At 36.4% G+C, this 11585-nt stretch overlaps 1 protein-coding gene across 1 annotated transcript; it reads left to right on the plus strand.

The window, feature by feature from the left end:
* The first annotated feature begins 459 nt into the window (after window positions 1-459).
* LOC115242495 lies at window positions 460-11339 on the plus strand. The gene is made up of 3 exons (XM_029818813.1): window positions 460-843; window positions 10431-10815; window positions 11293-11339. Exons 1-3 carry the CDS (start codon window positions 814-816, stop codon window positions 11337-11339), a joined length of 462 nt encoding a protein of 153 aa, XP_029674673.1. The 5' UTR covers window positions 460-813.
* The last annotated feature ends 246 nt before the right edge of the window (window positions 11340-11585 follow it).

Here is an 11585-nt window from a genome sequence, read left to right on the forward strand (position 1 = left end):
AGAAATTAGTCTAGAAATTAAAATTTCATATTAACTAATAAACACACAGGGAATTTATTCAGAATATATTTCATTCTAAAATTTTTGATTGCTGCAACTTCGCGTTGTAGTACAGCCCGGGCCCCATCGATCTCCATGGTTGTGTTCGAAAATCTACTCGCAGAGTAGATGTAGTGTTTGATTGACCAATGAGGATAAAAAATTCTTTTATCCTCATTGGTCGCTCAAACATTAATTTATTTCGACGATAGATTTTCGAACACAATCCTCAACCAGTTGATATCTGCTGCCACCTGGTGAACGCGAGTTCGTCGTCGGCCGATGGCGCGGCGCGATCCCGGACGGCCGTGTTTCCCGCCTATGGCTCCGAAGAGAGTTAATAATAAATATCCGCGTAGCATCGTCGAGGCAAGGGTCTTTACAGTACCAGTGTCTAAGTCTAGTCGGGACATTACTCACCTACGACGAGGAACGCTCGGAGATCTTGGCGAGGAAGCGCTCGCGAATTTCCGCAACAGTTTGCCGCCGCGAATCGCGCGCGCGGACGCGGCGATTCGAATCGGCACGCGTCCTCCCCGTAGTCGTCGTCGTTCATCGTTGTCGTCGTTCTCACCTCTCGCTCGAACGACGCGCGTTTCCCCCATGCGGCCGAATGCGTCGCGGCCTGCGAGACGACAGGTCGCACACGCGCGCGTGTGAGCGCGCTCGTGTGCGTACGTGCGTGCGTGACATTTCCTTGGAGTACGCGCGGATTTATCTCCCGACGCTGTGAAATGCTGACGAGCTGGCGGTATGTCTGCGACGGCATAGTCAATGCGGACACGCGACTACGCACGGGTGAGTGTGAGTTTTGTTTTCGTTTCTTTTTCTCTCACTCTTTCTTTCTCTTCCCTGTCTCTGCTTGCCTTATAGCGTGTGTATGTGTGCGCATATGTGTGTGATGGGATTTGAGGTTAGAATGCGGCAGTGAGAGATGTCAAGTGCACACATAACATATATAGGACGAAGGGCGCCCACGTAAAGACGCGTATGAGATTGTTGCTTATGATATGTAAATATCAATGACAGATTTGAAACAATCGTGGCCTTAGCTGCAACACGAATAAGGCGATTTTTTTCTTTACCTTATCACTAAGTATTTTTAAAGTTTTTTTAAATTAACTTCCTTTTCAATTACTTTTTATCAAATCTCTGTACATATAAGATGCTAAGTATGTTCTGATTAATCCAGATCTTGTTCATAATCCGCCAATGTATTATCTGCAAATAAACAGCTGTTTATTTTTGAGATATGATAAAGGTTCGACTAATTGTAAGATAACATTATTTTTCCACTTTTTATACTTTAGATACTTATACAGGATCGAAACAGAATCACGCATACTAATGAATACTTGCTCTTGTAAATATTTATTAGGCCTATGTAAATGTTTATCCTTGACATTCTTGTCGTGTTTTAAAACGGTTTACGCGTACTTGATGTGATATCACGTACATATACATACATACATACATGAATAGATTTTATATTATATGCACATCTGGTATGCATGGGAGAATAATCCTTTGTAATAATGCAGCAGAAAATGCGTTTTATTTCTTTTTCTAGAGTTTTACTTTGATTCAGAAATATATATGTATATCTACTCGTATATACGTGACATCAATAAAGCCAGCTAACTTTACACTTATACAAAGTGCAACTATCGTGTTCTATGTTACATATTATTGAGATTGAAAAAATGTAAATTTAGTTTACACTTTTAAGAATCAATGTAAAAAAACATGAACTTTAAGAACTCTCATCATTAATATTAAATTAGACATAAAATACGTAATGCAATGCAAATATAATGGGGGGAGAGAAAGGTCGAAATTAATATAATTTGACAGAGAGAGAATCCACTCTCTTTTCCACCTCTTAATAAAACATATTCTGATAATAATTAAAGAATAATATATTCTCTATAATTATCATTTAAATAAACGGTTATAGTTGACAGAGCACACTTTACTTTTTCCTATTACAACAAGCGTGTTTGACAGTTAGCCTTCCATCTTTCACGACGACATTGAATGACAATTGAATTGTCTCATAAACACTTTGGATAATAAATTTGACGATAAATTTATCGTCATTGATAGAGCCAAGGATATGCCGGAAGAAATATATTCTATTAGTTTGCGCGCGAATGTTTTATCGGAAATATTGCCTGAATATTTGTAGAATTTCCTTGTGATTATCGCCTTAAGTATAACGTCACTGGCAACTGACTACTTGTTGCATAATACATCGATCTCCCTGACTTGACGTACCGTTGTGCAAGCACAGCCAGGCATACTTAAATTTTATGCATTATCGGTATCTTTATATAATTTACATTAAATATCACTCTAGTATCTTTCATCAAAATATTGAATATTTGTAGCATTGATCGCGACGAACGAGATAAATTTCAAATTTATACAGCGCAACCATTATTTATTATTAATTAAAATGGGTATCGTAAAATTGTATAGAGTATTATATTTTTACAGCAATTATTTTAATATATTTATATACAATTTTTTATTTTAATATACTTTTAATATTATTTTTTATTTTAATATAATTTTAATAAACTTTTTTAATATTTCGAGCGTGATATTGAGGCCTCCTATTGAATATTATTAACTTCACATTTGGTTAAACGAGGACAAGCAGCAGTTTCCGCTCGTGCTAATAATGTGTTGTCGAAGTATCGATATTTTTTCTTAATATAATGATTCTGAAGTCGCTACATCATTTTTTTCATTCAGAAACCTGAATCCGCAGTTTTGAAATAACTATGACGCCCTAAATGATTGATAGAAACGGCCACTGCGATGAATCCGCAGCATTATACGACTTAGTCTCGAGAATGCTTTGCATGCTTATTGTTAGCGTAAAATTACTTCCTGTGGAAAAATCCAAGTTCGATTGCACGTTTTATCTCAGAGCTGGTATAACTCTTGATTATAATAAAAGGGTTAAATTAATTAAACGATAATCCCGTGTTCTGCGATGAGATAATCGTGAGTATTATCGACAAGTGTTTTTAATTATGACATGACACTTATTAGATCTGTTCCCAATATATAATAAGCTTCACAGTTCCATGCCATTATTTTTATTTCAAATTTGTCTTGTTTTCTGTTATCTGTAAAACTCATCGTCATGTGAAATTACAAATGCGATTGGTGCTTGTAAGAGTCGTTTGATATCGTGTTTCTTAGAACTTGAGAAGCAAAAATTACGCTTTTTATATATCTATCTTATTTTGCTGCAAAATAAATTCGCCTCTGTACTGAATATAGAATCATATTTCTTTTTTTTCTCATATTTTGATTTTACTTAATTTAATTATTATGTTATATTTTATGAATGTGCGTGCGTGTCCGGTCGTGGTTATATTATCCTAAAACAAAACTTCACTCTCTATTCTAATTACAAAATATTTTATGTATATGTATATATCTATATATTTATCAAGCTGGTGACTATTAGGTGATATTCTGCGCAAATTAATTAGCCTTTGTATATTTTGTTAATTAATTGGCCTTTGTCATCCTATCCACATGTTTTTAATACTGAAATTATGCGACAGAGGGGATAGGCTTCTTTTTACGTGAGCTAAACATCGCCCAGTTTTCCATTCTGTATGCCCCAGTTATGTTAAATTATTTTTATAAAGAATGGGAGCGGCTGTTATGATGACATGTTTCATGGATCTAATGTCATAGTTACCTTCTCTCTTTCCGCGTCTCTCGTATCAAATTTATATGAAAAGCTGAAAGGGATTAATAAAAAAAAGAGTACATAAACATATCTATGCGAGTCTCGCAGTAAATTAATTTTCAATTTCATTTCTATGAAAACTAACTGAGGCTTAAAAATACATAGAAAAGTGTGCAAAGATGAGGGAACCATGATATTATTAACGATTTATTTCAATTATATTATATTTCGCGAAAAAGAACACTGTGTTAAATGTAAATTGCTAACGCTATTAGAATTTTTAATTGCTTCTTTAAAGCGAATGGTACAGTGTAAATAACATGGGATGACGGTTCAGCATTTCAAATGCAATTTTTCATGCGAATAAACTATTCAATGTTTACAGAATTAAATCCGGTCACACTTGTAATCGTGTTCCTACAACGCGTTGCTCGACATTGCCTTTCGTGTTCAATCTGTTCCTAGGTAATCTCTACAGTTGTCCGAGTTGGCAATCGAAATATTTCACGAGTGCCAGTTTCACAAGTACATTTCCTGAGCTCTCGGCACGCACGATTAAAGCCAATTTACAATAACCGAGTTATTGAGAAATTAGAAGAACGCGAGAGTTAATCCGGAAAATCAATTTTTTCAGAAAAGCTTGTGCAAAAATCTAGGATAAGCACACATTTCGAAATGAATTAATTTAATAGATTAAATCCGTAGAGTCGTGATTATTTTTCAAAAAGCAATCAATCGTGAAATTACTCTTGAAGCATATTTGTTTAAATGTGCCAATCTCATGTTGACGATGATGTATACTATATTTCTTTGATTTATGTTTGCGTGGTTCTTCCACAGGCATCACATTTTCGGGAATAGCATAACAGATAATCATCGGACTGGGCGTATCCCAATGCCAACAATTGCTTTTCATTAGCTCGCAAAGATAGCCGGAAAGATAAATGATATATGGACAGGGTAGACGAATTTTGTGTGATTTTGTGGGGTGCGGCTAACGTGGATACCTGACCCAAATGCGTGATAAAAGCTTTTTGCCCGAGAAGATCGCCACGTGAAATGTTGAAAAGATTGTTGTCTCTTTCTCTTTAAGCGCACGCACGAATTTCGTCCGTGACGGATAATGTGACGAGTAATGTCACGCGAGTCTCAAGCTGTTGGATTTAAACTTGCGAACTGTGCTTACAGAAATAATACGCGAGTAACGAAGACGTGTTGCGCGACAACGGCGGTGGGTTATATAATCGACTTATATATACGGTCGAAGTTTCGTAACCGCGATTGTTTATTGCTGTGTGCAATCTTGCATATTGACTCCGAGTAAGTTTTAGTTCTCTGCCTCACTGTGCGAAATCTTGTCTTGATTTTTCTATTCTTCACTGATTACATCTGTCTGAGAAGTATGCAATTTTTGCCGTGAAAAAAGAAATTGGTGCAAGTTATATATATATATTAAAATTAAATATATTATTATTGGATAAAGGTTTACATAAATATATTACAATCATTTTACGAATAATTTTGTTCGTAGCAAGGAATAGAGATAGATACCGATCATAAAATTTGCGACAAACTAGTTGATAACGATCATATTCGTTCTGAAGTAACAATCCTGTGTACTAATTTTGCTCCATCAGCCCTTCTGATAATGGCAAAGGTAATGCGGCCTCATTTCGAGGAAGGGTGTGGTATTACGTGCGGCCTATCGATAGATTCGCATCATTATCAATTGCAAACACGTGCACATGTACAATATTTCTACGAAATCAATGCTCGTACGCGATCAGGTTGACAGCCGCGCCTTTTCGTAGCCTCATTTTATTCAATTTAAAAAAATTTTGTTTGATTCTAATTGATGCTTGTTTAATATTCGTTAGGTCCGAAATGCCAAATATCGGTACGAAGATACATATATGAAATATTTTATTATAACTGAAACTAAAGAAAATGTACAGCACGTTTAAAAAAATTAAACAATTTCACGCTTAATACGTGAATTAATAGAGCGCAAGTCATTAATTTCTTGTGTTACGCTGAAAGAAACAAAAATTATGCACGATCCTGGAGATCATCTTTTGCATCGCGTTTTCCATGTCACGTTACTTATGTCGGCTTATTAGCGTCGCGGCATAACGGAAGTGTTAATTTGCGATCGGTCAACTCGATAAGTCGGGCAAGTATAGAGGCAAGTTACTTTGATATTTTGCACGCGAAAAAGGAGCACCACTCTGGGGAAACGACATTTCCGACACTGCCGAGTATGAATGCTCTTTTAAAAGGGGACATACGTATTTTAATGACATCCACTCGCTCCTGTAAAAGGGCGTCCTTTCATAATACATCCGAGGAGAGAAATGACGCATAAGCGCTTCGGGGTCTCATTATCAACTCGATAGAATTCAATTATTCAACGTTTCTTTACCGCCAACGATCCTGACCGATCTATGATGGCCTTGTCGCGAAAGGAGCATCGTCGATAATATCGACCATTTTGCACTCTATCATCGCGCTTCTGTTCATTGTAATGTTGCTCATCTACTTGGTATCGTATTTGCGTTATTGATGTTTCGCGCTGCAGATATATGCCTTTCCCGCTTACTGTAGGAATTGTCGCAGGTTTTATGATGTAGCATGTGTAATTTTCCTCGTATTGAACTAATAGTGCTATATTAATATGCGACGAGAATAAATTGTAGTTATAGGCAATAGCTTCTATTTCAGATCTGTGCATTTGTGAATGAGAATAATCACTGGAAATTATAGTTTAATGGGATAGTAAGCTTGGATCTAAGTTCGATCTATATATATATAAGTTTAAACTTAGAAATTATTTATAAGATAATCACTCATGCTCTTTATTTATTAAAGACACAGAATTATTACTCGCGCATACAAAGGTTAATAGAATTATACAACTCAACAATCAATGAAATGTTATCTGATTGCGAGCTTACGTCATCAATACTTCTATCAGAGAGGCGTCGCACGTGGAGTCGTATTCAATCACGGGGATAGAAATAATTAATAACTTATAAGCCTGTGACTCAAGTTTGGAAATTAATCTTCTCCAACAAATTTTTTATTATTTTTTGTACAAGTTTGTTTTGTTCTCATACTTTCTTTCAAATAAAGGATCGATAACAGTTTTTCAAAATGCCCAGACGAATAACTTTTTCGAAAACTTTTTCGTCTTGTATAAAATGTCTAATGGTTTTATGTATATATAGGAGAAATGAGTTTTAAATATAAAATTGCAAATTGTAAAACAACTTCTTTCTTTCCTTATATTGGTTGCAAAGAGATAAAAACGCTGAGGATGATAGCCCTCCAATCAAAGATCTATCTATCGAAGACAGCCGCGGGAATTTGCTACAGTCTCGATACAACGATATACACGAACAGACAGCCAGGTCGCGCCATAGAAATCTTGATCTTATCAGGTCGAAACTTCGTGTCTTGTGCTATCGATCGGTTCGCTCGCTCCTATTGGCCGTACCTTGTTACTATCACGTTGGATTTCTAACAGTGACTTCTGGACGTTCCTCCCGTGAAAAAGCCGCTCCCGCTCATCCGATGCCGCCCTGCCATCGTCTCGGTATCCTCTACACGATGATTAGAAAATTCAAACATTTGCAACATTTGTTGTTAAAATAAATAACGGCGACTCCTTTACGACGCTCAGGATTGGCAGAAATTCACGGAAAGAATCGAATCGATTCGGTTTGCGCGCGCGAGTGCAGTTTTACTCGCAGTGTCGACTAGTGCGTGCTGATGGTTGTTCGTTTCTCTTCCAGTGATAAGTGCCTTTTTCTGGTTACGATAGAAACATGTTTTAATCAATTGACGATTCTCTATTTCAAAGAGAGAAGCTTCTTTTTGTAAAATATTTACAAATGTATGTTGCAGTTATTGTGAACTTAAATCGGTTTTAATAGACCTAAATAGACTTTAATCATAGCTACAATCATTTCTAATACAAGTGAAATTAAGTGGAGCACGGTCAGCGTTTTAAATTACGATTCTCTTATAAAATAAAAGAATATAAAACGCGCTGATGTCATCGTGCCATATAAAAAAGTGTCTTAAATAATAATTATTAATTTTTTTAAATTTTTGATTATGAGTAGCTTTACATTTTCCTATTTTCTTCCTCTTGATCGTAAAAATTCAGTGATCTTTCGATGAAAGTAAAATTCTCAGCCATCTGTCGGATTACTTTCTTGCTGTTATCACTGAACGGCAATCGTCTTCGTTAATTAATATATCGCACAAAAGTCTTCCATCATATTCGCAACCTTCTGCGAAATGGAAACTAAAGTTATATCTGTCGAATCGTCGGAAATCTATATTTTCGATCTTTTCTTGATCACTTCTTTGATATGATATCGGAATGATTAATGAGTGGCAATATTAGCCCCAAATATTCGTATGTCTCTGTTATATACGCATGTGCGTGTTAAAGTGTGCGAAGCATCTAATGAAATAATTCCTGACGATCATCGTGCGATTTACTTAGCTTATTTAATCTCTTCGGCAAGCATCTCAAATGATGAATTATTGCCAGTCACGAATCAACGATAACATTAGGCGATAAGTCTAACGAGCCAAACTGAGGAACCAATCGAGATTTCAAAACGAGGTCTAAAAATCAGCCTCGGACGACGCGTTTAATAGTAGTGAGTAATCTATTATCACAGAGATAACATATAATAATAATGATTTCGTCAGTAATAGTAATCGCTCGATAAGTAATCGCTTATCTCATATTGTCTAGAGGACTAAAAATATTCAGCCGTATAAATATGCACTGCGAATTTATGTAATCGAGGATAGCGTTTGCGAGATAGCCGGCGATATATTTACCGCTGACGCGTGCAAGCTTCGCTGTCAAAACAAATCCTAAATTCATCAAAAAACACTCAAAATTTGTCTTGTTTTACTGGCACTCCATATATTTGCTTACGCTACATGGTTTTACGGAAAAATTGATTAATGCCCGACTTATCTCGATATCGTATCTCTCGTATTTCTACATATTTGCGAAACGAATTATTTGTAAAACAAAATGCAATTTTGTAAACTGAACGACAAAGACAAAGAACGTCTTTGCAAAACATACTTTTTTCATTATATGCGATGTTTTTGATCTTCATATCACATGTGTTTATCTAATTTCGATGTGTATTTTACTTAAAACGCTATCGCGGTTGCATATTGAATATAAAATAACGAAAAGACCGGTGAAATCCTCCGGTGTCGCTTTAACGCACATAATCGCGTGCAAGATATGTTTGTCGAGCTTTATACAATACTACTTTGACATTATTGTTTCGAAGATTCCTTATCGTGATTGCGGGAAAATGCGACCGTGGAAATGCGCGCGGTCGATTTCGTACTTCGTGGAAAAGCAAACTTGCGTTCCCGAAGGAGACACGTTACTTTTGTTAGATAAAATTATAATTCTTCTCTTAAAAAATTCATTAAACGGAACGTACAAGGTTATCCAATTAAATATACTCATTACTTTGCTATATATTTGCCGTCAATGATATCTCCCGTGCGCTGCGTTTCGCTGAAATAATTTCACTTACATTCGCTTAAGTCAAATATATATATATATATATGCATAATACACATTCAAATAAGCTATAAGTTACATTCTCATAAGCTATTTGCATGTGTTGAATACTGTTTATCATTACTGTTATTATGAATCATCGACATTATTTGCATTGTCAAATGTAATTCTACGACAAACACGCAACGTATTTTTACGTTCATTGTTAGGTCTAGACACAAATGACGAATTAAACGGCGATGTCAATTCAATTAGTTATTATCTTATAATTTATTATGAGATTATCTTTGATACAATCTTGGAAAATTTTTTTAAATTTTTTTTATATTTTCTCTTCGACGTTAAAACATGACAAAAAAATATTCTGCAAATATTACAAAGATCTCAAAAATATAAAAGATATTGCAACAAGAAAACAGTTAATATTACTATTGTTTTAAACATCTAGATAATCTAGAACCTGGATATAATTTTGATTTCTGAAACTTTCGGACCCTTGTTTTCTGTGACTCAACAATTTCGCTTCGAAAACTGTCAATTCTGGTCAGTTGAGAGAAACGAATAAATCGAGTTATCGAGGCTCAATCAATTTGACCTTGTCGAGGCGGAATGTTTCTAGAAATCGAACTATGACATCATGCGTGACGTATATGAAACAATAACGGGTGAATGAACCGTGACGTACGTGTCGTGTGAGACCAGCGAGAACGATTCCTTTCAGGGTCGTCGGATATATTCTAGATACGCTCTATTACATATATACGCGCGATGTGTTTATACAATTTATGTATCACCACGAAGGAATGTCGTCGTTACATGTTTAATTAAGGATAATCACCGATTTCATTGTAACAGATTTTTATAGATAGATTCCGAGAAATATGAGAAATAGAAAAAGAAATACACATCAAAATAAATGCATCGATGGCTAACCAATCAAGAAATGAAAAAAATTTCAAATCCGAGTACTTGAAATGGATTTAATTTTAATTTCTTTCACGCGTATTGTTTCTTCTCTTTACCTCTTTACGAATCATGCATTTCACGCGTATATACCGTTAGATGACAGATATAAAGATTGTCGCCTTGTTTCAGGCGCCGGCACAGTCAATGCAACCGTTTGCCAGGGGGAACCCCCGGGTTCCCAGCCCTGGCCCGTTGCGACCCTTTACACCGCCGGACCTCTCTTCCATACCTCATATGGACGGCACGCCCTTGCACAGCAACAATGTCAGCAACAACGGCAACGACAACGATGTTCGTAACAACGTGTCGCCCGCCAGCAATCGGGCGAACGACGGCGCGCAACAAGAATCCGCCGGGCCCTTTATCATCGGCAGTCCCATCGATCTCGGGGACATCGACAATGTCGACAACATCGGTCTTCGTCTGGATCCTGTCACGCGTAGTAGCAGCAGACGGAGAACGCGGGAGCACATCGAGCTCCAGGAGACCGGCTCGCCGGATTCGACTTCCGAGGGTAAATCGAGTAAATTTATTCATTGAAGACGTTCAGCGCGTATATAATTCTAAAGTAGAAAGTACTTATAAATTGTTTATACTCTACTAGGTAAACTCTAAATTAAATTGTTATCGTAAAGTCCACATCAAAGCGAACAAGTCCATTATCCAAGTTCTCAATTTCAATGCATTTTAATTTGAAAGCTATTACAATCTCTCTATATTTTCGTTAAAAAGAACATTAAAAAATTTTTAATTTTGTGTGCACACACCCTAACGTTTCGATGTTATAAAAATTATATTTCTCAAAACATAAAATAAGCTTCATCTCGTAAAGTGTTTGCTGACAGCGTCGAACGAGCTGTTTAAGTAGCGTAGTGGAGAAAACCACCCCGTTGTGGCGCGTCGCTGGCGGTGTCCTTGGCCTATCGATAACATAACTTATATAGTCATCACGCCATCACACGCTCTTCTATGTTCTCGCTCCGGATTGCAGCCCCGGTTGCGTCCAGAGCACGGTTCTTGATCGTAAAAATTCAGTGATCTTTCGATGAAAGTAAAATTCTCAGCCATCTGTCGGATTACTTTCTTGCTGTTATCACTGAACGGCAATCGTCTTCGTTAATTAATATATCGCACAAAAGTCTTCCATCATATTCGCAACCTTCTGCGAAATGGAAACTAAAGTTATATCTGTCGAATCGTCGGAAATCTATATTTTCGATCTTTTCTTGATCACTTCTTTGATATGATATCGGAATGATTAATGAGTGGCAATATTAGCCCCAA

Source organism: Formica exsecta, unplaced genomic scaffold (genome assembly GCF_003651465.1).
Source record: "Formica exsecta isolate Colony F162 unplaced genomic scaffold, ASM365146v1 scaffold60, whole genome shotgun sequence".
In the NCBI taxonomy this organism is placed as follows: Eukaryota; Metazoa; Arthropoda; class Insecta; order Hymenoptera; family Formicidae; genus Formica; species Formica exsecta.